This window comes from Mercenaria mercenaria, chromosome 11 (genome assembly GCF_021730395.1).
Source record: "Mercenaria mercenaria strain notata chromosome 11, MADL_Memer_1, whole genome shotgun sequence".
Classification (NCBI taxonomy): Eukaryota; Metazoa; Mollusca; class Bivalvia; order Venerida; family Veneridae; genus Mercenaria; species Mercenaria mercenaria.
This window is the reverse complement of record NC_069371.1, coordinates 71,456,146-71,481,262: the sequence shown is the minus strand read 5'-3', so window position 1 is coordinate 71,481,262 and position 25,117 is coordinate 71,456,146. Positions and strand designations below refer to the sequence as shown.

Here is a 25,117-nt window from a genome sequence, read left to right as displayed (position 1 = left end):
CCTCATGGCACTTAAAGATGCTGTTGTGATATTAAAGAAAATCTGTAAAAAGATCCTACGGAACCAAAGAATGCAACCAAGCGGAATAATAGCAGACTCTGTTTGATTTAGTCTGTTCACGAGAGGTCATGAAATGTGAAAAGCCTCTCACGTACCCTAGCAGGGGCTTTAGTGGAACTCTATTAGACATTTATTGAATGAAATTTATGGTCCCAAAGCACCAGAAAAAATACAACCTTGAACTCATTGTCTCTTGTTCCATTTTAATTTGGTCTCGACTACCCGAATCACATTTGTTAACTGCCTGTTAGTCTTCGAGACATGACACTACTTGACAAAGTTGATGATGCTGCTCAATTTGCTGAAGGAAAGTCTGTTGTATAGAAAACGCAATCCACATTTTGAGTATTACTCTTCGTCATGGCCATGAGCAAGAAAATGAGATGGTGGTGCATGTCTCACTAATAATTCATCTAATGCAGTGAAAGACTTCTGGTCATTAGACTGCAAAGTTTGTAAATGGATTTCAGGTATGTACTGACAAGCTGAAAAAAAGGCAAAGGCATTAGGCAAAACAAGTTCCCGCATTTCAGCATAAAATTCCTAAAGCAATTATCAAATGTCATACAAAAATGTCTAACCTGAAACAAAACTCTTCTGTCTTTACCAGGTTTTATGTTTTCCGTAAATTTTGTAATGGCAACCTTGAAATTGTGTCCGATGCTGAGTACTGCCAAAGTTTAAAATTTCAGCTGACTAGGATTTTTTTGATGACGTCAATAAGTAAATTTATGTTCTCTTATGAAATAAATTGTTTTAATTTTGGTGGGTATCGTCTTGTCTAACATAACGCATCACTGCTAATCCGTCCCTGTATTTGTATTTATTGTCGTATCAGTTCAAATACTAGTCTGACAAGTTTTAATCCCACGGGATTTTCATGGGCAAATTTAGTGCAGTGACAAGTACATTCTTTATCGGAAATCCGTAGAGGACAGATCGTTTACAAAAATTCCCTCCCACCCTTCCCATTACAGTAACTTTGTTGTTTTTTAACATATTTCTGCCGTCAAGTTTAATCTGTTTCAGGGTCACAATGGTGAATCATACTGCTGAACCCTGCCACAAAATGTACTGCTGCACCAAACATGTCACGCCGCTTCTGTAATCTATGGTATATTAGAGAATAAACTCTTTACAGTGTGTGTGTATAAACTCAATTTTGCTAGTATGCTTCTGTTGGTACATTTAATCATCATGGAACAATACGGTTGAATGAAACCGGCTTGATTTTTAACTGCATGTATTCATTTATAAACATTCCGAATGTTACTATCTTTTTCTTTTTGGTACTTTGTTTGTTGTTTTTTGTTAAATTTGGTTTTAAGTTAAGCACGAAGATAACATGAATTAGTGCGGGTTTGATGATAGTAAATACTCGGAAAGCAGGGGGTGGAGAGAGCCTTTTCGCTGGTCAGAGCCTCGGATTCTCCCTACCTCCCCCCTCTTATATAAAAATATCATAAAAAATAGAAAAGAGTTAGGGTTGGGGCAGCCGGCTCGCAGCATACGATTAACCTGTCTTTCTGGGTAGTTTTTAGATGAAATTAAAACAAAAAATAATAATTATAATAATAATAATGCGTAAAGATGAAGATAACATGACAAGTATTTGTCATATTACATATGAATTGTCCATTCTGTATTCTGTCTTACTGCATATGTTCATAAATAGTCCGGTATATTTTATGTTTCTTTCGGCATATTGATTGCTTAAGTACATGCATATTTGGAAAGAATTATGATATTTCTGTCTATATATATTTCGAAGGCGTTCTATTGATGCATTGTGTTATTGGGATATTGATTGTTATATGAACAGTAGTTAACCACCATCTTTGAAACCAGTTTAAGTTGTTTGTTTGGTATTAGTTATATAGTAAAGGAAAGAAATAAGGCGTGTATGCGTATATAAACTTGATTTTATTAGTAAACATACATTATTTGCATTGATCTGATTTCATCAATTTAGAATTTTTATTGTCGTGACTTAAATGGCGCTTACAAATTGTAATCTTTATTCGGGGTACAGTAAAGAAAGTCTTCTGTATTAAAATGTTTGGCTGAAGTCAATTCTAATTTCATTTTAATTTTTGTCCGTGTTGTGAGCAATATTTAGTGATCCACAAAATATTTCATTCTTGTATACTACGGCAGTATCAAAATAAAAGCTCACTTGTCTAGGTTGACCTTCTCGTATCTGCAACCTCGCGCTCGGTTGGTCATCTCTTATTATTGGTGTTATTGGGCGGGTGCTCTTTAACCGTTAGAGGGGGCCTTGTACCATGTGGTCGGCCATTCACCTGGTCCATGGATTGACTGTGTCTTATATAAACAGGGTTGTTCAACTTATCGGCCATACGATTATTAGTGATCAGTCGAAAGTTGCATTTGTTATATGTACGTGTAGGTCCGTACATATTTTTATAATTTGTGGATCACTTTGCTACAAACCTCTAACACATGGGTTATGTTGAAACAGACATGTAAATCCCCCTGTTTTCTTACGTTTCCAGTCTGCTGGTTAACTCAGTCAATCGCTTGGATGGATTATATTATTATTGTAGCATAGTTTGCTATAACCATTCCCTCGCACCGGTCCGTTTGTTCATATATTACATTGAAACAATTTTTTCAATATTTTAATATTTTTGTGCGTTTGTTTGCTGAAGACTTTCTTGACTTACATCAGATTTTATTTTGATCTTGGTGTTATGTTTCATTTTGCATTTACTTAATCTAGGAAGAATATTTTTGTTGATATATCATCTCATGTCATAGAGATCGGTGAGAGCATCTTTGTCACGTTTCTCATTAGTGCGAAGTACTAGAACCTACAATTTCCTATTAGGTCTGGTATGTTCTGCTCTTATTTTCATAGTTTTCTGCACCTTCGCGCTGCTATGTTGCTTCCAGGCATTTTAGCTGGAGCTTTGTCTTTCATATTTTCTCATCACTTTCATATATACCATGCTATATATTTACAATATGCCATAATTTTCATTTGAAAATTTACAATAAAGTCACGGCCTTATCCCACATAATTTTGTTTTGTTTTTGCTATATTACTTGGTACATTTACTTTTGTCATAGAACCGATGAACTCCCTTATGCAGTCAGACCCGTACTGTAGACAGCCTCCAAAAAATATAACCTGCTTACTATGGTCACACGTCACCTGTCTTGCGAAAATATATGTTATCACAAATACCGGCATTTTTCAGTCCCCAAGGGAGGTTCTGCAGCCGGGTTTGACTGTATATATATATAAATACCCTAGCACCCACCAATAAATTAAATCGTCAATTAAACTAAGATGTTTCACTTTTTTTAGTAAACAGTTTTTTGACACGGGTCAATGAGAGAAACAGGGACTCACTTGTGTTATATTTTCCGGTCGGCTGAGAGCAAAAACTATCTGTGTACCTCAGGTTCGCTTAAGTCAGTGCTTAAGCTAGTGGGTGTAGAGGTGTGTTTCAAATGGCATAACCTCTAAGGAACAGACTCGATCAAACCTTGTCTCCTGTTATTTTGCTTGGTTGCTTTATATGCTTCGGACGGACTTTCTTCTAGATTGTATTATCGTTTCTAATCTATGCCAATATGTTACTTCTTCTTCCGAGTCCTTTGACAAAAGTCTAAAAGCTCAATCTGACAATGAAGAACTGATGTTTCACCTGACTGACGTTGTAATTTTGGGTTACAAGGGATTAATAAAAGAAATGTGGATAGAGACGTTCTTGTTTTAGTCGTTGTAATATATTTTCAGATCCTTGCAGATGAGCAGTGGATAGTATATGCTAGCAATAAGTCTGAGACTTACTGCATGATTTAAATTCACTACGATAATCGATGGCAAAAGCACGTCCAGCCTTCCATGCCTTCACAGATTGTGACCAGATATCTGCTTTGTAAGTTAGACTAAAAAGATAAAGGGTCGAACTACACTATTCTGCCTTATGCAAATGAAGTGAAACTGTTACAGAGTTTTATTTTATGTTACTCATACTATGGTCTATCTCGTGCTTCTGTGTGCGGACACATGCATTTGACGTGTACCTTATTTCAGATATCAGTCCACCTTGATGAATGATGCACGAGGGGTGTAACAGTGCAAAAGAATACCAGGAAAAGTGTTATAATGTTTTTACGTCTGATCCCATTTGCTAAAATGCAAATATTTAAATTACATGTTCAGAACATGCACAATATTTATTGTTCGTCTCCAAGGCGACGTAACTACCACAAATGCGGGGCCGACGTCATTTTATTGCTGTCATATCGCACACAAATTTAATTAATACAACTCGTGGTTATCATTTGTTCACGTGGCCACGTTTAAACGTCCCGTTCAAAAAATAAAATTTTGTTGCTAAACAGGGTATTTCTGTACAGCGTTTATCTGTTTCCTTGATTTTAAAAACACCACATGTAATATCTTCGTTCAACACTTATTTTCAAGAGATGACCAACATGATATGCCTGACAAACATTTTAATGACGACTCCTTTATTTTGACGTTATTGGCGTAACGTTTACATTTCAAATTGATATACTTCCAACTTTAGAAATAGTAGTTTGGAAAATAGGTTAGTTGCAAGTAAAGTTTTAGCGCATGTAAAATAGAACAAGAGACAACAGATAAAATTCTTCTGAAAATCCCGCGTCTAACGGGTGAAACCGGTTCTTTATTTATCTATTTTTTATTTTAAAATGTTTATAGACTGTATAAAAAAATATAGACTTGAGCATCTTTCTCCACATCTTTTTCCCCAATATTTAATCCGTATTGTGCTTTTCAATTCGGATATGTGTGTGCGTGTGTGTGTGTGTTCATGTGTGTGTGTATGTGTGTGTGTGTGTGTATGTGTGTGTTTCATGGAAACAACTCTAGTAATTTTGAGGTTTAGGCAGAATCCACAAATTTCGACTGATGGGGTACTGATAGATGAACAGATGGACACATAAAAATAGCATGCATGTTTACCATGTAGAATTCTACCTACGTACGAAGTTTCAAAAATCACATATAGATGTTAAGATCTTAAAGACGTACATATTCTTCATATTACCACTACACATGTACCATGTTTCGTGAAAAGGTATCTGGTACTTTTAAAGTTATCGCAGTATCCCATTTTGCGAGACTGATGGACTGACTGACACGTGGGGGGGGGGGGGGGGGGGGACCGTAAGTCCCCACGGGAAAAACTATCTGTGCTGGAGTGATTTATAAACTACATCAAGAAAACTAAAACAATGTTTAAATGACAATTTATTCGCTGTCATAATATCAAACCAAATATTAATTGCTATATTTTAGCCGTTACAATGGAAACAGAACAAAAAAAAGAACTGTATTTGAATTGTTATTCCGCGTTTATTTTTCATAGATAAGCTTTAGATAGTATCATATTTATTTATATATTTATATAATTCGGTAGATTTTAGGGATAAATGTAAGTATAATGACCTTTTATTTGAATTCCGTACAGTAAGTATTGAGCGTTGGTGGTCATCTGTAAAACTGACCGCCGCGTCTGCCACTTTGACAGATATAAATGTGGGTTTCATGAAAAATATGTTTCTTCTGCTTTGATAAACATCTGTGTCCAATTTGATGCTTTTCCAATTTTCCGAAGTATTTTGACATTTTCTGTTACAAATTGATCGGAATTATACAGTATAATATACCAACAGAGTCTAGGGTCGCGTTGATGCATCAGGACCTCTACCAGTGCTTTATCAGCATGAAGAGGCCAAATTAGTGAACTTACTTAAAGCTACAGTCACACATACGGATATGTCCGTGCGTTGAGGAGCGGTGTGAATGGGATTGGTCGGTGGGGGTGCGGACACGGATAAGTACGGAGCAGTACGTCTTAGCAAGGGAAACATGGTGAGAAACGGGGAACAAAATAGTACAGCACGCGAATAAGTACGAATAGGTACGGCGTACTACGTCGGACTACGTTTTAATGTGCCTGAAAACTTGCCCAGCGCGTGGACGGGTCAGCGGTCGTACGTACAGCCTCGGATAAATAATTTCAGCTACGGATCCATTCGCATGACTACGTTCGCATTACGGTTTAGTAACGGGTCGGTAAGTTTCATATTAATAGGCCATGTTTTGCCAACGTTTTCATTACGATTATCTTTAACATCATGTCAAACTACGGCAAGGTACGCTTTAGTACGGATAACTACGTTTAGTACGTTCAAATACGGATGAATAAGTTTCAATCAAGTTGGACTAAAGTCACGCTCAATTGGCTACGGATCGCTCAAACTTTGTGCATGTCCAAAAGTTGGAGAAACTTGCACGTTTGGGATAGGTCTTGAATACGTTTAGACCAAGTGTTGGTACGGATTGATACGGATTACTACTTTGATGTACGGCTCAGGTACGGATCGATATGTTTCTATCCGTAGCTAGACGAAGCTATCCGCGCCGTTTGTATGACTGGGGTATAAAGTCATGTCAAGTGTTGGTTACGGTATACATCAGGTCAGGGAGACAAGGACAGTCCTTTCAGCTTAAAATGGTTCTACAACTTTATAGAGCGATTGCAAGAGCCTATAGCTCAAAAGCCCTGATATCTGTCAGAAGTGAGAGCAAAAGCAACCTCAGAAGAAGTTGTAAGAAATTAAGTCAATGATCTTGAAAATGTTATGTGCAATATTTCTTAAGCATTTTTCTTTTTAATTACTAATTATATGCAGGATTGATCTTTATAAAACAAATTAATACCGATTTCAGTGTAATTCCTCTTGTTTACCTTATACATGGATAAACAAGCTAAAAATTATAAATTGCACGTGTTTTATTGCCTTTATATACATACTTAACATTTGTCAATCTTACTTAAGTTTTGTTTAATGTATCAGCAGAAAAGACTTACGTCACACAATATTTTAGTAACTCATATATTGTTTGGTTATCCGGCATGTCCTTTAATATTTCATAGGTTCTGGTAAAAAAAAAATAACGATAAATATCAAATAGGTAAAGCGACGTTCAGCAAACGCAGCTTCTCCAAACGTTACCTCAGCACGCCGACACGCACACGACCAAGACACAAAGCAAACACACTAGGAAAAATGAGCAAATAAAACAACACACGGTGGAGCACAGCCTTTGAACGGTTAGCGGCAGAAATACCACTGGGGGAGCTTAAAGCAGTTTATAATTGACCTAGCCTCACTCTAACCCCCACCCTGTTCCAAAGTCACAGGACAGTGTAAATAAAATATATCGCCACTGTTAGAAACCCTTACATACTCATTGGCATCAGAAGGCATATTCTTGTATATTTATGTAAACAATCAATCCTTAAGAACCTATACCACCCAACTTCATTTCTAAAGGGCCTTAATTGTATGGCAGATAGATTTTCTGTTGGAGCTGATGGCGATGGTATGCACAAGGCTGGTCTGACGATGATTACAAGTATCATCATTCTATTTTATGATACAGCTCTCACACACATCTCTGTGATTTCTTTATTGCCAAGTTTTTAGAACTCGCAAAACAATGTATCCCTATATATATTTCGTTGATTCGACCAAAAGACAAACCCTGGTTCAATTCTGAAATTCGAAGAACTTTGCGACAAAGAGCCGGGCAGTTTCATAAAGCACTGAATTCAAACAAAACTTCAGACTGGCGTTTAATATATAAACAACTAAGAAAACGCGTAAATAACATGAAAAAAAACACGCAAAAGAAGTTTTCTATAATAATCTGGAACTTTCATTAAATGACTTACTTTGAATCCGCGTAAATACTGGCATACAGTTAAAATGCTTATTAAGGAAAACTCTTAGAATAATGAGAGTGTACCGCCTCTGAAAATCCAAAATAATAGCTATTCATTGTCAGATATTGATATAGCAAATACTCTTAACGTTTTTTTCGTGTCTGTTTCAAATGTTCTCACTACGAACACCAACAAGTCTTGAAAATTTTATAATACAGAAGCAAGAAATTACAGACATTTTAATAAATATAGCCGTTAACAAATATTCCGGTCCTGACTAAATTAGTCATAAAATGTTAAAAGAAACTTCTAAAACATTATGCAAACCTCTTTGTCTACTTGTTCAATGTCCGAAAAAAATATATCCGTCTAGTTGGAAATTAGCGCACATTATGCCTCTTTTTAAAAAGGGCAACAAAGATGAACCGTCGAATCACAGACCAATTTCTCTTATTAGTTGTGTTGGAAAAGTTATGGAACGTATTATATTTAAACATATTTTTAACTATCTACATGACAATTCACTAATATTCCAAAATCAATCAGGCTTGTTACCATGGCATTCTACTATTTATCAACTGATTGACATCTATAATCAAATATGCAAAGCTTTAGAAAATAAAGAATCCACATGTATTGTTTTTGTGATATATCCAAAGCGTTTGATAGAGTTTGGCATAAAGAACAATGTGGAATCACAGGAAATTTGTCAGACTGGTTAGAAAATTTTATGATGAATAGAACTCAAAAAGTTTTTGTCGGAACTTCTTTTTCAGAGTCACAATGTTTACATGGCGGGGTTCCTCAAGGCTCACTTCCTGGACCTCTGATTCACTTTTTAGTATTACTAGACTTTTTGCAGATGATAGTTCTCAACAAGTAACATAGATACGATGGAAGAAACTCTTAATCATGACCTCCACAAAATTAAGTTATGGTCCAATCAATGGTTAGTTAATTCTAACCCTTCTAAAACAGAAGTTATATTTTTTTTCCTTTTGTAATAGAAACCGTCCAAACTTATATTTTGATAATGTACATCAAACATTTGTTGAACATCATAAACATCTCGCTGTTACATTTAGTCAGGACGGGTCATGGCATAAACATAACGCCACTATAGTCTCATCTGCTTCGAAAATTTTAGGGTCAAAGAAAATGTTGAAATTTCAAATTCAACGAAAAACCCTCAATCATATATATATATATATATATATATATATATATATATATCTTATTTACGTCCACGTCTGGAATATGCCTCTTTGTTATGGGATAATTGTGCTAATTATGAGAAAGAAATATTAGAAAAAATACAATACGAAGTTGTAAGAGTTGTAACGGGTTTAACAAGATCAGTATCTATTCAAAAACTATTAAAAGATATTGGATGGGTATCTCTTGTGGACAGAAGAAAGATTCTTTCATAATCTTTATGATATATTCACACAAAAAGAGTACTTTAACTCTTTCAGAGATTTTATTTGATTGTTTTACTTTTGGACCAAATTCATTGATACAGAATGCTTAGTCTTCCAAAGTTTATCTTATCCCTAAACTAAAAAACATGAAGTTTCATTTTCATTCTCTTTCATGCATAATTTCATATGCGAACAACATTTCGTGTAATATGATAGTAAATGTGACAAAATTATTAGTCTCCAGTCTAATCTGTCCAACATATCGGTCTAATGCATTGTCATCTATCTTTGGACTTTCCAAGCTTTATATGAATGATATCAGAATATAATATTATGCCAACAATTTAGCATGAGCAGCAAAATGAAAGGCGCTTAACGCTGTCTGGTGATAACGGATCGCCGTTTTTACGACGTCCGCCTATAGGCAGGGAGAACGTTCCTTATATAGCGCCGCAGTTTTTCCACCTGATGAACAGAATGGCCAAGAAGCTTTCTTTAATATTTATAACATAACTTTGTTTACCAGTGGAAAGGAAATATAGTGTAAATATAAGGAACGAATTAATTTGTTCAGAGTTCATGCGAATTGAACGGGAGAATATGGATTATGGATTCTCCGATCATATCCTGGCTTTCATTTTGCAGGAACACCGAAAACATATTTATCTAATTATCATCACCACAAAGAAGTGAAATAGAGTAATAGAACTTTGATAGATATATTTGATAATCTAAAGAAGTAAGATATTTACTTATTTTTATTTACGAGATAATCAGTTATATGTGTATTCCTTAAAAGTCTGATCGTTCCTGCTATATTTAGTGATCTTAAAAATGTGTTTCAATTCTGTTTCCTATGTTATCATAGTTTGATGTATATTGGACAAATACGTATTACAAAATGTATGATTGTTTTGTAATTGTGTGTATGTGTCTACATGCACATCTATGCAGTCTGATCATGACAGTCTGCATTGTTCATATTTAGTCATTAAACTCACAATTAACATAGCACTTTGGCAAGGAAATGGTTACACTGTTTTAAAAAACGAAAAAGACATTTATTAGTTTAACAGTCCCAACAGAAAAGGGACATTGATGATCTCGGACCTGACAGAGACAATACATTTCAAGACAATCCGTCCTCCAGTGTTTACAATGTTTTGGTTTGTTGGCGGTTTATCATTCTAGTTATGCCTGCCGCGAAACAAGACGTCTACTCACCACATACTGAAAGGATGTCAGCATGTACCATCAATGCAGCGATTCTAATGGTAAAATAGAACAAGAGGGCCAAGATGGCCCTAGATAGCTTGCCTGAGAAACTCACCATAACAGTGTAATGTTTAACCTAGCGGCTTTTTGGAAGCAAATACTCTGGCCAATTTTCATACGGATTGGACCAAAAATGTGGTCTCTTGCGTGCAAACAAGTATTTTCTTTGCTATGACCTAGTGACCTAGTTTTTGACCCCAGATGGCCAATATTCAAATTTGACCTAGATTTCATCAAGGCATTCATTCTGTCCAAATGATAAATGAATAATACAGCCTCTATTGCATACACAAGGGTTTTATTTGATTTGACCTAATGACCTTAGTTTAACCCCAGATAACCCATATTAGAACTCGACCTAGATTCTATCAAGGCAATCTAACCAAATTTTATGAAGATCAATTGAAAAATACTGCTTCTATAGCACACACAATGTTTTCCTTTGATCTGACCTAGGTTTTGACCCCAGATTAGCCGTATTCAAACTAGACCTAGATTCAATCAAGGCAATTATTCTGATAAAATTTCATTAACATCAATGGAAAAATACAGCCTTTATCGCATAGACAAGGTTTTTCTTTGATTTGACCTAGCGACGTAGTTTTTAACCCCAGACAAACCCATATTCAAACTTAACCTATAATGTATTAAAGCAATTATTCTGACAAAATTTAAAGAAGATCAATTGAAAAATCCATCTCTATCGTATATACAAGCTGTTTCAATTGATTTGACCTTTAGTTTTATCAAGTCAATCATTCTAACCAAATTTCATGAAGATTATTTGAAAATTACAGCCTCTATGGCATACACAAGCTAAATTTTGACAGAAAACAGACAGACGACGGACGCTGGACATCAAGCGATCACAATAACTAAAGAGATAAAAAGTGGAAACTCCACAGGTCGATCAACACGACAAATATAAAAATGTTGTTGCTGACAGGGTCTGATTGAGTCTGTTCATACATGGTCGAGGAAATGTATGCTATCGTCCACGGACTCGGCTTGAGCATCACTCATTATTTATATATGTTATAAGTATCAACACAATTTTTAGACATCCGCAGATGTATTGTCACGACGGTGCAAATGAAAACTTTGATGATACACTCCATAAAACGCGGCGTATGGTCCACAGATAAAATAATGGGCTTTCCCTAAACAGGAAACAATGGGCAGAACTAAACAAACTGGAATTTAGAAAAGGAATTTGAGGATACGGAGCCGGCATATAACAAACCTATCCAAAGAAATCATTAAAAAGCATTAACCTTTGCCCTTAAACTGAAATTTGCTTAACTACTGGCGAAACATTGATTCAAAATGTCAAAAATGATGTTAGCTGTATTATTAACGAACCCGTTTAGGACTTGGTTTCCAGAACCAAACAGTAAACCAATTTTAAATTTCACAAAAAGAATCACCCTCATATCGACATGGCTGATTACCTTTAAACTGTAGGGGAGGGTCGGAGTGAATCCTTCATATGAGCAAGACCTTGCCACCTTGTCTGATAAAAATGAGGGGTACCAGTACGTGTTTTAAGGAAGCGTGCCTAAAAAAAAGTAGCAGTATGAGCGTAACTGTATAGGTGCTATTTCAACTCGAACAAAATTATCTCTGTCATAACTATAAATGTACAATGTAGTATCAGATTTGGCAAGACAGAAACAATTACTAGTAGGAGCCACAGTCCATGCCTTGTTGTAGTAAAAAGTAATTAAAAAACATGGTATTAAATAGACCTACAATTTGAATAAGTCAGGAAATGTTATTTGTCTAAAACAGCTGCACGTTGTTTTAATTTTAGATTGAAGTGATAGACTGTCGTGTTAGATATAATTGAACACTAAATACTGTAAAATCATTCAATTTCGTGGGCAAAAAGTTTTCCTGGTTCTTGTCCTAACATCTTTTAAGTGGGGATAATAATTCGTGAATTTCAACAACTGAAGGTAAAATGAATTAGAATTTTTATGATTTGTTTACATTTAATTGCGTTATTGATGCAACACAAAATGCAGCATCAATATGAAATCTGTTTTAGTAAATAATGATTGAAAGTGAGGAAATAAGTTCGGTCTTCAAAACTGTTTCTTTTGATGGACAAAAATCATATCGATAAATATTTCAAACCATGTTTATTATCAAGCCGATTTCTCTCCATCATAGAGCGATGATCATGTTATTATTATTACTTAATAATAATATATGCCTTAGAGGTTACACGACACAAATGGGAGATATTCCGGGCATGGTTTTATCAGTGTATATCATGTACCAAATGTTTCAACAATATAGCACCAGGTTTCCACAAACAAGCCAGACAACACATTCTACATTTCAAGCGAGTGGGATTTTGAACACACAGAGATGAGCGGCTTGCGATTTAAAGTAAAGGAGCGTTTTAAAGATAAGTGAAATCGGCATTCAAACTCGGTGCAGTGTATAAATTCGCATATACATATTCTGACTCGCGCCACAGTCATAACACATTTTATTACATACTCGTTTCTATTCCCCGTTAAGTTACACTGGTACCGGAAACGTCAAAATTTTTCTATATACTGACGCCTGAATTTTATATCGGATGCGTGACGTAATTCAGTGTTTGTTGTTGCACTGTTTGTTTCTGTTTAGTTCAATATTGTCAATCCTATTCAGGCTATTGAACAAATTTATGATTTTCACATTATATTTATACGTGTAGATGTGTATGAAATAAAAAGGTTATTATCTTTGCATCGGGAAATATGCACACGTTCTTCAGCGGAAGAATATTGCGCTCCTAAAGTCGCGCAATGTTTCCGCTGAAGAACTCGTGCATATTTCCCGAAACAAAGCTAATAAGCTATAAATATTTAATTCCCACATACCAATTATATTATTCTTAACTTAAGCACGCAACTTTTTAATTAAGTACTACGGTGGTTTTAGAGCGCAACTTATTAATAAAGTCCTGTGGCGGAAACAGAGCACAATATATACCGATTTTACCGGGAAAGCTTTACCTGTGAAACATCAGGATGAAGATTTCTGCCAGTTTCGTTGCCATATCTCTTATCTTAGGTAAGTCCTTTTTTCCTGTCTACTATTTCTACAGCATCGTCGTTTGTATTACAATTAGATTTAGCTAAGCTAGACATACCTTCTATGCTTCCATTCTGAAACAAATATCTAAATAGTCATTTCAAGCCTATAGAAAGTTCTACAGTTGAATAATTTGAAATGATTTCATTTGTACTTCAGAAATTTGTGCACTGGTTTTATCAGTTTCTCTTTTTATAAGAGGAAATATTTACAAACATCTTTGAATCAATAGAATTCAAAAGATTTAACATTCATTAATGTATGTATGTATGTAGTGTATGTAATAGTAAGTTAAGAATTACAACAAATAAATATTTAGTGTAAGTTATGGGAAAACGAACATACAAACCTGCTGTAACATCTTTCGCTTTACTCATCCTCTTTTCGTCTACCACAGTCAATGTCCCACCAAAATGCCGTTGGAACATAAAGCCAGTTATATGATATTACGAATAACTAATAAATAACAACTAATAAACTATAGCTAAAACAATTATACGCTAAGCTCTATAAATAATAAATATTTCTCCTAGGTTTCGTTACAGATATGTTTTTTTTTTTTTCTAAAGAAGGTTACATCTAAAATACCCCAGTCACACATACGGCGCGGATAGCTAGGTCTAGGTACGGACACAAACGTAGTAATCCGTATCGGTCCGTACCTGAGCCGTACCTCAGAGTAGTCATTCGTATTAATCCATACCAAAACGTATTCAAAACTTAATCCAAACTTGCAAGTTTCTCCAACTTTTGAACATGCACAAAAGTTTGAGCGAACAGTAGCCATTTGAGCGTGACTTTAGTCCAACTTGGCTGAAATTTATTCATCCGTAGTTAAACGTACTTAAACGTAGTTATCCGTACTGTTACGTGCCTCGCCGTAGCTGAACGTAGTTATCCGAGGCTGCTTGTACTTAAGCATAGTTCTACGTAGTTTACCGAAGACCCGTCCGTGCGCTGGGAAAGTTGCAAGGCGCAGTGAAACGTAATTCAACGTAGTACCTCGTACCTATCCGTACTTATTCGCGTCCTGTATTGTTTTGTTTGTTTCCTGTTTCTCACCATTTTCCCGTACTAAGACGTACTACTAAGACGTACTGCTCCGTAGTTATACACCCACAGGCGAATCCTATCCGCACCGTACCTCAACGCACGGACATATCCGTATGTGTGACTGTAGCTTAAAGGATGTTCTAGTGATTAACTTTTAAGTGGCCGCTATTTTACTGTGACTGTTAATTTGTGGTTAGCTATATTGACATTTCAGAATACTTCATAGCAAGAGCATATAATATATTAATGTTTCTTTTGAAAGTTTTCGCTTTAATGGGGATTGTTCCAAAAAGGAACCGATATATACATGTGTGACATTTATTCCTCAGATAAGCTTATGTATTGTTCAATATTCTTTCACGACCAGCAAATAACCTACATAAAGGTAGAACAAATCATATCTCGGGTTAAAAACGAAGATATGTGACAGTGTCTGAAAATGGTGAGCTTTAAAAGGCATTAAACTGTGCGAAAGCCTTGCCCCTTTATGCTATTCCAGAATTCAATGTTTTATCAGTATACTGACGATTGTTTCCTAAAGTAATGTACGGTATATTTGCGGTTCAATTTTCATGTGAAGCAACCCTGTTTTTCAATGATTTTATGTTTTCTTTTTTAATTTGCCTCCTCAAAATGTAAGGCTAAGCGTTAAGTTTTAATAATGCTTATCACATAAATTAGAATATTCATCTATGTTTTCATGACTGTCCAGTGTTGCGCCGTCTGAGGGTGTAAGTAATTCTGATATTTATATTCAGTCTGATGTGGCCAAATGACTTTATGCTTGGTTTCTTCTTATTCTTACGTGGTCATTTAACATCATAATATTTCTTTATTTTTTTACTTGTTATCTGACAGTAGTTATTTGACTTTTAGCAGCTGTTTGATATAGACCAATTGTGGTAATTTGACATTCGGCAATACTTTCCTTTCATTTGACAGTAGTTTATTATTTGGTCTTTCGGCAATTGTTACTTATTATTTGGCATTGGTAACATGTGATTCGAAAGTGGAATGTTTGTTACACCTACTAGTATTCACTGTCGAATCAGATGTTACCACTGTTGAACAACAAATAACCACAGTCGGATGATGAGTAACAACATTGTTATGTAAAATGACCAACTCAGAATTGAATTTATCAGCATTTATACTTGTCGTTCTGTTCAAGTTGTGTTAACATATGATATAGGACAGTTTCACAACGTTGCTAAAAGGCGACTTTTGAATCATGTACAATGCGTCTAAAAGTGTTTCAAATTTTTATTAATTTTGTTCCGATCATATTCGTTGATTTTCACATAAACAATGTCATTGTCTTTGTTTTCATTGACATGAATATTTTTTTTACAAAAATGAAGGAATGACGCTAACAGCTGCATATGAGACCTACATGTCACTTTTAAATACTGTGCAGTTAGCGTGCCTACAGCGATATGTAGTTGTAAAATTACTAGGGAATTAAATGATTTCACGAAATACCCAGAGCTATAATCGTTAAGTTTTTTCTTGCAAAATAATCATTTCAAATTCATTCGAGGTGTTATTTACAAAAACGAGTCAAATTGTTTCAGAAACGAATATACCACTTGGAAAGAAGTTGCTTATGTATTTTTATAACTTGTATTTGATATTACTAAACAGTTCATGTTTGAAAAAGCCAGTTCGGATTGAGTACATGCGTTTTTGGTTCTAATGGTTTGCTTTTTTTATTTTTATACACGAGCATTTTTGCGTTTTACTTGCCATGCTTTTTTGTTTCCATTACGTATGTTAGAGATTCGCCTGGAGGGGATTACTTTTATTTACACTGTCCCGTGTCTTTGGAACATGGTGGGGGGTAAGAGTGAGGTTGGGTGCGCACCATAAACCGGTTTAAGCTCCCCAGTGGTGTTTTTGCCACTGACCGTTCCAAGGCGGTGCCCCACTGTGTTCCTTTGTTTGTTCGTATTGTCTTCTTGTGTAGGCTTTGTGTGCGTGCGCGTGTATGTGTGAGTTCCTTTGTTTGTTCGTTTTGTCCTCGTGTGTTGGTTTTGTGTGTGTGCACGTGTATGTGTGTGTGTTTGTGGTGTGCACGTCTGCGTGCTGTAGGTTTCGTTTTGGGGAGACTGCGATTTTGGTACGTGGCATTCCTTGTTTGATATTTGTCTTTGTTTGTTTTTTTTGTTTTTTTTTGAGTTACCAAGGTATTTTCACTTTACCCACGCATTTACACATTCAGCAATTGCTCAAAAACATTGTATGATAAAACATTTCTGTATCGTATAGGTAGAACAGTGTTTAATTACAAACTGGAAAAAGTGGTTCACATTCCTAGATTTCAACCGCGATGGCACCATCACAAATACAGACATGGAAGATTCAAGGTAGTTTCTCTTTAAAATGAGGATAAAATGTTTACAAGGGTTGGTTACACGTAGGTTTAATTCAGTTTATTAACTTTTTAAAAGGTATTGGATTTTATAAAAATTAAGGTCATGCACTTATCAATAATGGTTATCCCTATAATTATTAGATATTCATCTTTTACGAACAAAAACCGCGCAATGTATAACTATAATTTTGATTGTAGTACATAAAGCGTCTCCGACAATGATACAAGTGTAAATTGCTTTGTATCAACACAATCTTGCAAAAGTATTTACCACACCTTTCATTCAAAAGAATGATCAATAAGAAAGTCAGAGGTTAAGTATTTAAGAACCCAGCCTTCTCAATTTCTTAAGCATGTCGCTCTAAATATATTGTTTATAACAAGTTATTTTCTGCAAAATAAAGCTTCCCATAAGAAGCATAACGTCATCTTATTTTACCTTAATTTAAAACATTGTCTCTGTTAAACTATTTAGTGATAGATTTGCCGTGTGCACTGGGTATTTGCACAACAGGGTCTTTGAAATTGAAGAAAAATGTGTGAACAACCCCTTTGCAATTTTGAGTTTTTCTTGTGATAAACGACCGTTCTCTTGCTTTTTCCTAAGCCAGTTTGTTGTTTATCCGCCTTTCTTCTTCAAAACAATATACCAATGTCTCATTCCCTTTAAGAGGTTCATTAAATCTCCTTTCAACTGCATTTTAGTTTTATGAGATGTTTTTTGTAACATTGCATCATTAAGATTTCTCATACGGGTATTTGCCTTGCGCACATCCTTGTTAATTTTAAGTCTTTTTGACAGAATTTCATGAACAGTTTCCTCCGAAATGCCCACTGATGCAGCTATTTGATAAACACTTTATATCTTTAGCCGTCTGCTACAATGGCTGCTGCAGCAACACTTGTATGAGATACTTTAAGGTACCCTACAAGAGGTAGATTTTGGAATATCGATTCTCCCTGATCAAATACAATTACCTACCAATACACAGTGGCTTTAGATTGGGGAAGAACCACCACAGTTTTAAAGTCTCGCAATATATACTGGTGTATTCAGAGAACAACACATCTTTATAAACGACCTAATTCCTTCCAACCCGGGGCCCAACCGCCTTTGATAAAATAAGTTTATATACGTGCGTAGTGTGTCAATACGCGTGTAGCTATGTTATAGCACATGCAGTTGTGTTAAAACGTTTAATATAAATGGCTATTAAATCCATTGGAAGTCCATGAAAAAAATGAGTTTGTACCTGTAATGGTTTCTACAGAAGCGTATCGTCCCTACATTTTCTGAATTACCCGGATAGTGCATAATACATTATATCATAGTGGCAGAAACGAGGAATGTGTTCTTAAAAGTTTGAATGACTGTTGGTCTAATGTTTTCACATGGCATGCATGCATTTAAATCATAAAAGAATAGCATCATGTGAATTTAATATTGTTAAGCACATGGTATATTAAATAATAAAGTAACAATCAAGGGGTGTCTGTGGCAGAGTGATCAAAGGCTCCAAAACTCGCTTTGGGATATAGATTCTTTTATCCTATAGACGCCATCTCAACTCATCAGTGATGAAGCAGTGCCCAGAGGGGTACTTTTGATCTTCATCAAAATCTTGAAAAGTCATATGACCCAAGTGTGCCGATGTAACTAAAAGCTAAAAAAAAACGAAACAAAATAAGGTCACATTTAATTATGCTTTTTTACAGAATCAGGTTTTTCAAGCTTCGCCTTCCTGATGCTGATTTGGAGAAAAAAATAGAACAATGGTGGATAAAGAATATTTTCAGAGGAAGTACTGATGCAATCTCCGAGCAGAAATTTCTCGATGGCCTCAGAAAAAAATATATGAAAGACAAGGCAAAATTCAATGACAAAATGCAGCAATGGTTAGACGAGATGTTTCTTTTATTTGACAATGACAGAGATATGTCAATCTCTGAAGAAGAGTATTTTACTGCTTACAAAGGATATGGACTCGAGAATGTGATGCAAAACAAAAAGCATTCAGTGATTATAAACCGACAAATGGACTTGAACCTTTAAAAGATTTTGTCATGTCATTTGTGATCCTTGCCACAAGTGACCGGTGTTGTTAAAGATGCGTTCGAGGCCGGGGTATAAGGTAGTTGGTATTTCCTTTCCTTTGATTCATCTATTATCTAAGCCAAGACCCTTGACAAAAAAAAAATGAACAAACTTGCAGAATACTGACAACTATCCTCAAACGTTTGTGTCACGATGACCTTATTGTTATTCAACACGGTCGTATACAAGCGAGTTGATGTAACTTTACGTCATTTAGGACTTTTACGTGATTTTTTAAACTAGCACTTTTAGTTATATCTATAAACCTAGCGGGACTTGCAACGTCAAATTAAGAATGCGAATAATACTAATGACCTCTTCTTGCCCTTTGACGTCAAATGTCGCAGACACTAATCAGCTGATACATTTTGCTGTCTATCATGTTAAACAAGAGCTCGTCGAACACGAAATGCCCCCCTTGATGCATTCAGTAATTGCACAAGGAACAGAAATTATATGCTCACTGTAAACAAACGTTCTACCATTCTGGTTTAATCTGACCTTGACCTTTAACCTATTAACCCAACAAGAGATTACAGAGAGATCTTGGCGCCATCCACTGAGCCATTTTTGAATGTACGAAATTTCACGACTAGCTCAAGGTCAAAATCAAGGTCAAATTTCATTTCAGTACAAAACAAAGTGTATGTGGTCCAAATTTGAAAGCTGTGGCTTGAGAAATGTGAAAGTAGGTCACTAGATCAATTTCAAGGTAAAGTTCATTTCGGTAGACAGAACTATGCATGTGCTTCAAATCTGAAGGCTGTAGCTTGAGAAATGTGAAAGTAGGTAATAGGTAAAAATCAATGTCAAATTTCAATTCAGAACACAAAAATAAATATGCATGCAGTCCAAATTTAGAGCCTGTAGCTTCAGAAATGTGAAAGTAGGTCACTAGGTCAATCTCAAGGTCAACTCATGTCAAGGTTCATCTTGCCACTCAAAACTATACATGTGGTCCAAATTTAAATGATGTTAGTTATGGACATGAAGATTCTATGTTTTTCCCTATATAAGTCTATATGAACCATGTGACCCCTGGAGCGGGGCCATATTTGACCCTAGAGGGATAATTTGAACAAACTTGGTAGAGAACCACTAGATGATGCTAAATTACAAAATATCAAAGCCATAGTCTTTGTGGTTTCGACAAGAAGATGTTCAAAGTTTCTCCCTATATAAGTCTATGTAAACCATGTGACCCCCTGGGCGGAGCCATATTTGACCCTAGGGGAATAATTTGAACAATCTTAGTAGAGGACCACTAGATGATTTCATATACAAAATATCAAAGCCCTAGGCCCTGTGGTTTTGGACAAGAGGTTTTTCAAAGTTTTTTCCTATATAAGTCTATATAAACCATGTGGCCTTCGGGGTGGGGCCATATTTGACCCCAGGGAAATAATCTGAACAATCTTGCTAGAGAACCACTAGATTGTGCTTCATGCCAAATACCAAAGCCCTAGGCCCTATGGTTTTGGACAAGAAGATCAGAAACCGTTTAACTGTTCCTGGCCAATGTGTCCTTGACCTTTGACCTAATGACCTCAAAATCAATAGGGGTCATTTGCTGGTCATGGCTAACCTAACTATTAATTTTCCTGATACTAGGCCCAGGCGTTCTTGAGTTATTGCCCGGAAACCATTTTACTGTTCCTGGTCACTGTGACCTTGACCTTTGACATACTGACCTCAAAATCAATAGGGGTCATCTGCTGGTCATGATCAATCTCCCTATCAACTTTTATGACCCTAGGCCTAAGCGTTCTTGAGTTATCATCCGGAAACCGTTTAAATGTTCAGGATCACTGTGACCTTGACCTTTAACACACTGACCTCAAAATCAATAGGGGTCATCTGCTGGTCATGATCAACCTCCCTATCAACTTTCATGATCCTAGGCCCAAGGGTTCTTGAGTTATCATCCGGAAACCGTTTTACTATTCATGGTCACTGTGACCTTGACCTTTGACATACTGACCTCAAAATCAATAGGGGTCATCTGCTGGTCATGACCAACCTCCCTATCAACTTTCATGATCCTAGGCCCAAGAGTTCTTGAGTTATCATCCGGAAACGGATTGGTCTACATTCTGACCGACCGACCGACCTACCGACCGACATCTGCAAAACAATATACCCCTCCTTCTTCGAATGGGGCCATAATAAAGACTTGCAAATTCTATATTGAGTTCTGTTATTATTTATTCCTCCATTGCAAGAAGATATTTGAGGTTGACAGATTTAACGTATATTAGTGCATTCAGGTAAAAGATTCTAAGGCTGAGCTATTCAGATCTAACTTCGTCCGTTGTCGTTTGTCCGTCCGTCAACAATTTCACAAGCAAAACACATAAAAGATTATATTTCTTCAGCAATATTCATGGAATTTAGGCCTACATTTTTGGCGTAAATACACTGCCCGCTTAGCTTAGTAGCTAAAAGCGTTCGACTATGGATCGCGGGGTCGTGAGTTCGATCCCCAGGCTGGGCGTATGTTCTTCGTGACCATTTGATAAACGACATTGTGAAATCATGAGTCCTCCACCTCTGATTCATGTGGGGAAGTACTGGTACAGAATCCAGGAACACTGGTTAAGTTAACTGCTCGTCGTTACATGACTGAAATACTGTTGAAAAACAGCGTTAAACCCAAAACAAACAAACAAAATTCAGCTAAAAGACTGCATGGCTCCAGTGACCCTAGAGGTTCGTACAAAAACTAGGTATCACAAAGCCATATTTCTCGAGCGATGTTCCCACTAATACTATATTTTCTATCGATTTAAAGCATTATTGTCGTTACAATATTCATACTGCGTTTTTCAGAATGTGGCTTTTCATGTTGGATATTCTTCCTTGTTCCAATGTTGGCAGTTCTCTGTATGTATTAATGTAACATGCATTCGTTGCCAAGAATACGAATGTTGCCACTTTGTGGCAGATGGAATGCAATTTCCAAATGTTTCTGTTCTAATATGCCATGTCTTAGATTTAACGTAATATTTTCTGTCTGAGTAAGGAATAAAATCTGTAAAAAAAAGATTATCTGAAAGCAAGGCATGCAACCAAGCGGAATAACAGCAGACTCAATTTGATTGAGCTGAGTCTGTTCAGGAGAGGTAATGAAATGTGCAACACCGCTCACACCCCCACCCCCCAGCACTGGCTTAAGCGGAAGTATTACACATTCAATAGAGGAACACTTAATCCAAGTGCGGGGAGAATGACTTTTTAAAGCCGCCACACGGCACTTTAAAATTGCTGTTGTAATAATAATCTGTCAAACGATCCTTTGGAAGCAAAGAATAAAACCAAGCGGAATAATGGCAGACTCAGTTTTATGAGTCTGTCCGGGAGAGGTAATGAACTGTGCAGCACCTCTCACGCCCCACTATCACCGGCCTCAGCGGAACTCTACACATTTATTGCATTGATTCAATGATCCCAAAGGACCAGAAAATATAACAAAATGAATCCAAGTACGGGGATACTTTTTACAGCCGCCTCATGATACTTAAAGATGCTGTTGTGATAGTAAAGACAATCTGTAAAAAGATCCTTTTGAACCAAAGAATGCAACCAAGCGGAATAATAGCAGACTCTGTTTGATTCAGTCTGTTCACGAGAGGTCATGAAATATGCAAAGCTTCTCACGTCCTCTAGCAGGGGCTTAAGTGGAATCTATATTACACATTTATTGAATGAACTTTATGATCCCAAAGCACCAGAAAAAATACAACCTTGAAGTCATTGTGTCTCTTGTTCCATTTTAATTTGGTCTCGACCACTCGAATCACATTTGTTAGCTGCCTGTTCGTCTTCGAGACATGACTCATCTTGACAAAGAAGATGCTGCTGCTCAACTTGCTGAAGGAAAGTCTGCTGTACAGAAAACACAACCCATATTTTGAGTATTACTCTTCATCATGGCCATAAGCAAGAAAATGAGATGGTAGTGCATGTCTCACTAATAATTCAGCTAATGCAGTGGGACACTTCTGGTCATTAGGCTGCAAAATCTGTAAATGGATTTCAGATATGTACTGACAAGCGGCGTTAGGCAAAACAAGTTCCCGCATTTCAGCATAAAATTCCTAAAGCAATTATCAAATGTCATACAAAAATGTCTAACCTGAAACAAAACTGTTCTGCCTTTACCAGGTTTTATGTTTTCCGTAAATTTTGCAATGGCAACCTTGACATTGTGTCCGATGCTGAGTACTGCCAAAGTTTAAAATTTCAGCTGACTAGGATTTTTTGAGTTGACGTCAATAAACCGTCAGTTAAACCAAGATGTTTCTCTTTTTTTAGTAAACAGCCTTTTGACACAGGTCACTGTGTCAATGAGAGAAAAATGGACACAGTTGTGTTATATTTTCCGGTCGGATGAGATCAATAAATATCTGTGTTCCGCAGGTTCGCTTAGGTCAGTGCTTAAGCTAGTGTGTGTAGATGTGTTTCAAATATCATAAACTCTAAGGAAGAGACTCGATCAAACCTTGTCTCCTGTTATTTTTGCTTGGTTGCTTTATATGCTTCGAACGGATCTTCTTTCAGATTGTATTATCGTGTCTAATCTATGCCAATGTGTTGCTTCTTTTTCCGAGTCCTTTGACAAAAGTCCAAAAGCTCAATCTGACAATGAAGAACTGATGTTTCACCTGACTGACGTTGTAATTTTGGGTTACAAGGGAATAATAAAAAGGAATGCGGATAGAGACGTTCTTGTTTTAGTCGTTGTAGTATATTTGAGCCGTGCCATGAGAAAACCAACATAGTGGGTGTGCGACCAGCATGGATCCAGACCAGCCTGCGCATCCGCGCAGTCTGGTCAGGATCCATGCTGTTCGCTAACAGTTTCTCCAATTCCAATAGGCTTTAAAAGCGAACAGCATGGAGCCTGACCAGACTGCGCGGATGCGCAGGCTGGTCTGGATCCATGCTGGTCGCAAACCCACTATGTTGATTTTCTCATGGCACGGCTCATTTGCAGATCCTTGTCGATGAGCAGTGGATAGCATTTGATGCTAGCAACAACTCTGAGACTTATTGCAGTATTTTAAATTCGCTAGGATAACCGATGGCAAAAGCACGTCCAGCTTCCCATGCCTTCATAGATCATGACCAAATACCTGCTTTGTTAGTTAGCTAAAAAGATAAAAGGCCGAACTACACTATTCTGCATTATGCAAAAGAAGTGAAACTGTCACAGAGTTTTACTATGTTCAATTTTATGTTACTCATACTATGGTCCATCTCGTGCTTCTGTGTGCGGACACATTTATTTGACGTATACCGTATTTCAGATATCAGCCCACCTTGTTGAGTGATGTACGAGGGGTGTAACGGTGCAAAAGAATACCAGGAAAAGTGTTATAATATCTTTATTTCTGGTCCCATTTTGCTAAAAGTTTATAACATGACAGCTATAAACATATTAAATGCAAATATTTAAATTACATGTTCAGAACATGCACAATTGATCGTCTCCAAGGCAACGTAACTGCCACAAAAGCGCTGTCATATCGCACACAATTAATTAATACAGCTCGTGATTTACATTTGTTCTCGTGGCCGCGTTTAAATGTCCCGTTCTAAAAATAAAATGTTGTTGCTAATCAGGGCATTGCTGTATATCGTTTATCTGTTTCCTTGACTTTCAAAATACCACATATCTTCGTTCAACACTGATTTTCAAGAGATGACCAACACGATATGTCTGACAAACATTTTAATGACGACTGCTTTATTGACGTAACTTTTACATTTCGCATTGATATGCTCCCAACTTAAGAAAAGGTAGTTTGGAAAAGAGGTTAGTTGCAAGTAAAGTTTTAGCGCATGTAACAGAAAAAGAGACAAAATTCGGCCACATGACGTTGCCATAGGGATTTACCGCTTTCAGTGTAATTCCTCTTGCCTTATACATGGATGAACAAGCTAAAATCTAACAATTGCACATGTTTGTTTGTCTTTATATACA

General features: G+C 36.4%; 1 protein-coding gene across 1 annotated transcript; it reads left to right on the top strand.

The window, feature by feature from the left end:
- Nucleotides 1-321: 321 nt before the first annotated feature.
- LOC123531092 (sarcoplasmic calcium-binding protein-like) lies at nt 322-19,089 on the top strand. The gene is made up of 3 exons (XM_045311875.2): nt 322-378; nt 16,931-17,028; nt 18,753-19,089. Exons 1-3 carry the CDS (start codon nt 322-324, stop codon nt 19,087-19,089), a joined length of 492 nt encoding a protein of 163 aa, XP_045167810.2.
- The last annotated feature ends 6,028 nt before the right edge of the window (nt 19,090-25,117 follow it).

What these genes read in the sequence shown, in the direction of transcription:
- LOC123531092 (XM_045311875.2), top strand. Translation starts at nt 322, where the DNA reads ATGACACTACTTGACAAAGTTGATGATGCTGCTCAATTTGCTGAAGGA. An exon ending in TTGCTGAAGGAAAGTCTGTT is followed by an intron (nt 379 to 16,930) that starts GTATAGAAAACG and finishes TGTATCGTATAG; the next exon opens with GTAGAACAGTGTTTAATTAC. An exon ending in ACAGACATGGAAGATTCAAG is followed by an intron (nt 17,029 to 18,752) that starts GTAGTTTCTCTT and finishes GCTTTTTTACAG; the next exon opens with AATCAGGTTTTTCAAGCTTC.